Raw genomic sequence first — 835 nt, 5'->3', positions numbered from 1 at the left:
GATCGACAGGTAAAGGAGTGCACTAAGTATATAGAGAGAGAAGACCTCACTAACTCCTCACTCAATCGCGAACTCGCACAGACTGTCGACAGAAAGGAAACTGCGATGGAGAAGGAAGAAGCTAGCTTAGTGGTGGGCCAGTTAAACGGTTTTAGAGACAAAGACAATTCCTACACTAAAAGAGTTACTTCCCAATTCACGACCTCGATCTCATATCGAAATGTATGAAGGTATCGATGAAGATATATGTAGGGGTCTACGTATGTATGTACACACGAAGAGGGACGTACGTGTGAAGACGTATGCGTGTATAATATGTATGAACATGTATATGGATGTTTATGTATGAATACGCATGTATGAGTAGTACGTATGTATGTATGTATGAATGTATGTATATCGATGCAAGTGTAGAGAGCGAGACCTATGGATGTGAATGCGTGAGTATAGACGAAGGATGGGTTCTGTCCCGGCTACATACGTAGGCAGAGGTAGTCACTCCCAACTTCAATGAAACCAAGAATCCTCTTCTACGGCGGAGTGTGAGACCAACAGAAGCTCTATACAAAGCAGTAGAAAAAAGAAGGAACGCATGCATATATATATATACGTACATATACATGTTTATATGCATGTATGAGCGAAAGTAAACCTCCGACTTACTTGGAGATTTGCTTGAAGTTTGAGAAAATATTCTCTTCTTCCTCAGCACCCACAAATGCCTTAGCATAGTGATTCTGAAGAAAACACCACGATAGATTAAAGATAGATAGATAGATTGATAGATTAAAGATAGATAGATTAAAGATAGATAGATTAAAGATAGATAGATACA

The 835-nt window shown here is 39.3% G+C and overlaps 1 protein-coding gene across 1 annotated transcript in view; it reads right to left on the bottom strand.

Annotated features, from left to right (window-relative positions):
- CSUI_010221 (uncharacterized protein) overlaps positions 1-737 on the bottom strand; it is a gene marked incomplete at both ends in the record, with an annotated part of 2,045 nt that extends 1,308 nt beyond the window's left edge. Inside the window, one exon of the mRNA XM_068070326.1 lies at positions 664-737. Within this exon, the coding sequence (XP_067917698.1) occupies positions 664-737 (74 nt within the window). The remainder of the gene's footprint in view (positions 1-663) is intronic.
- Between the last annotated feature and the right edge of the window lie 98 nt (positions 738-835).

Source organism: Cystoisospora suis (genome assembly GCF_002600585.1).
Source record: "Cystoisospora suis strain Wien I chromosome Unknown contig_6936, whole genome shotgun sequence".
Taxonomy (NCBI): domain Eukaryota; phylum Apicomplexa; class Conoidasida; order Eucoccidiorida; family Sarcocystidae; genus Cystoisospora; species Cystoisospora suis.
This window is presented reverse-complemented; position numbering and strand designations above follow the sequence as displayed.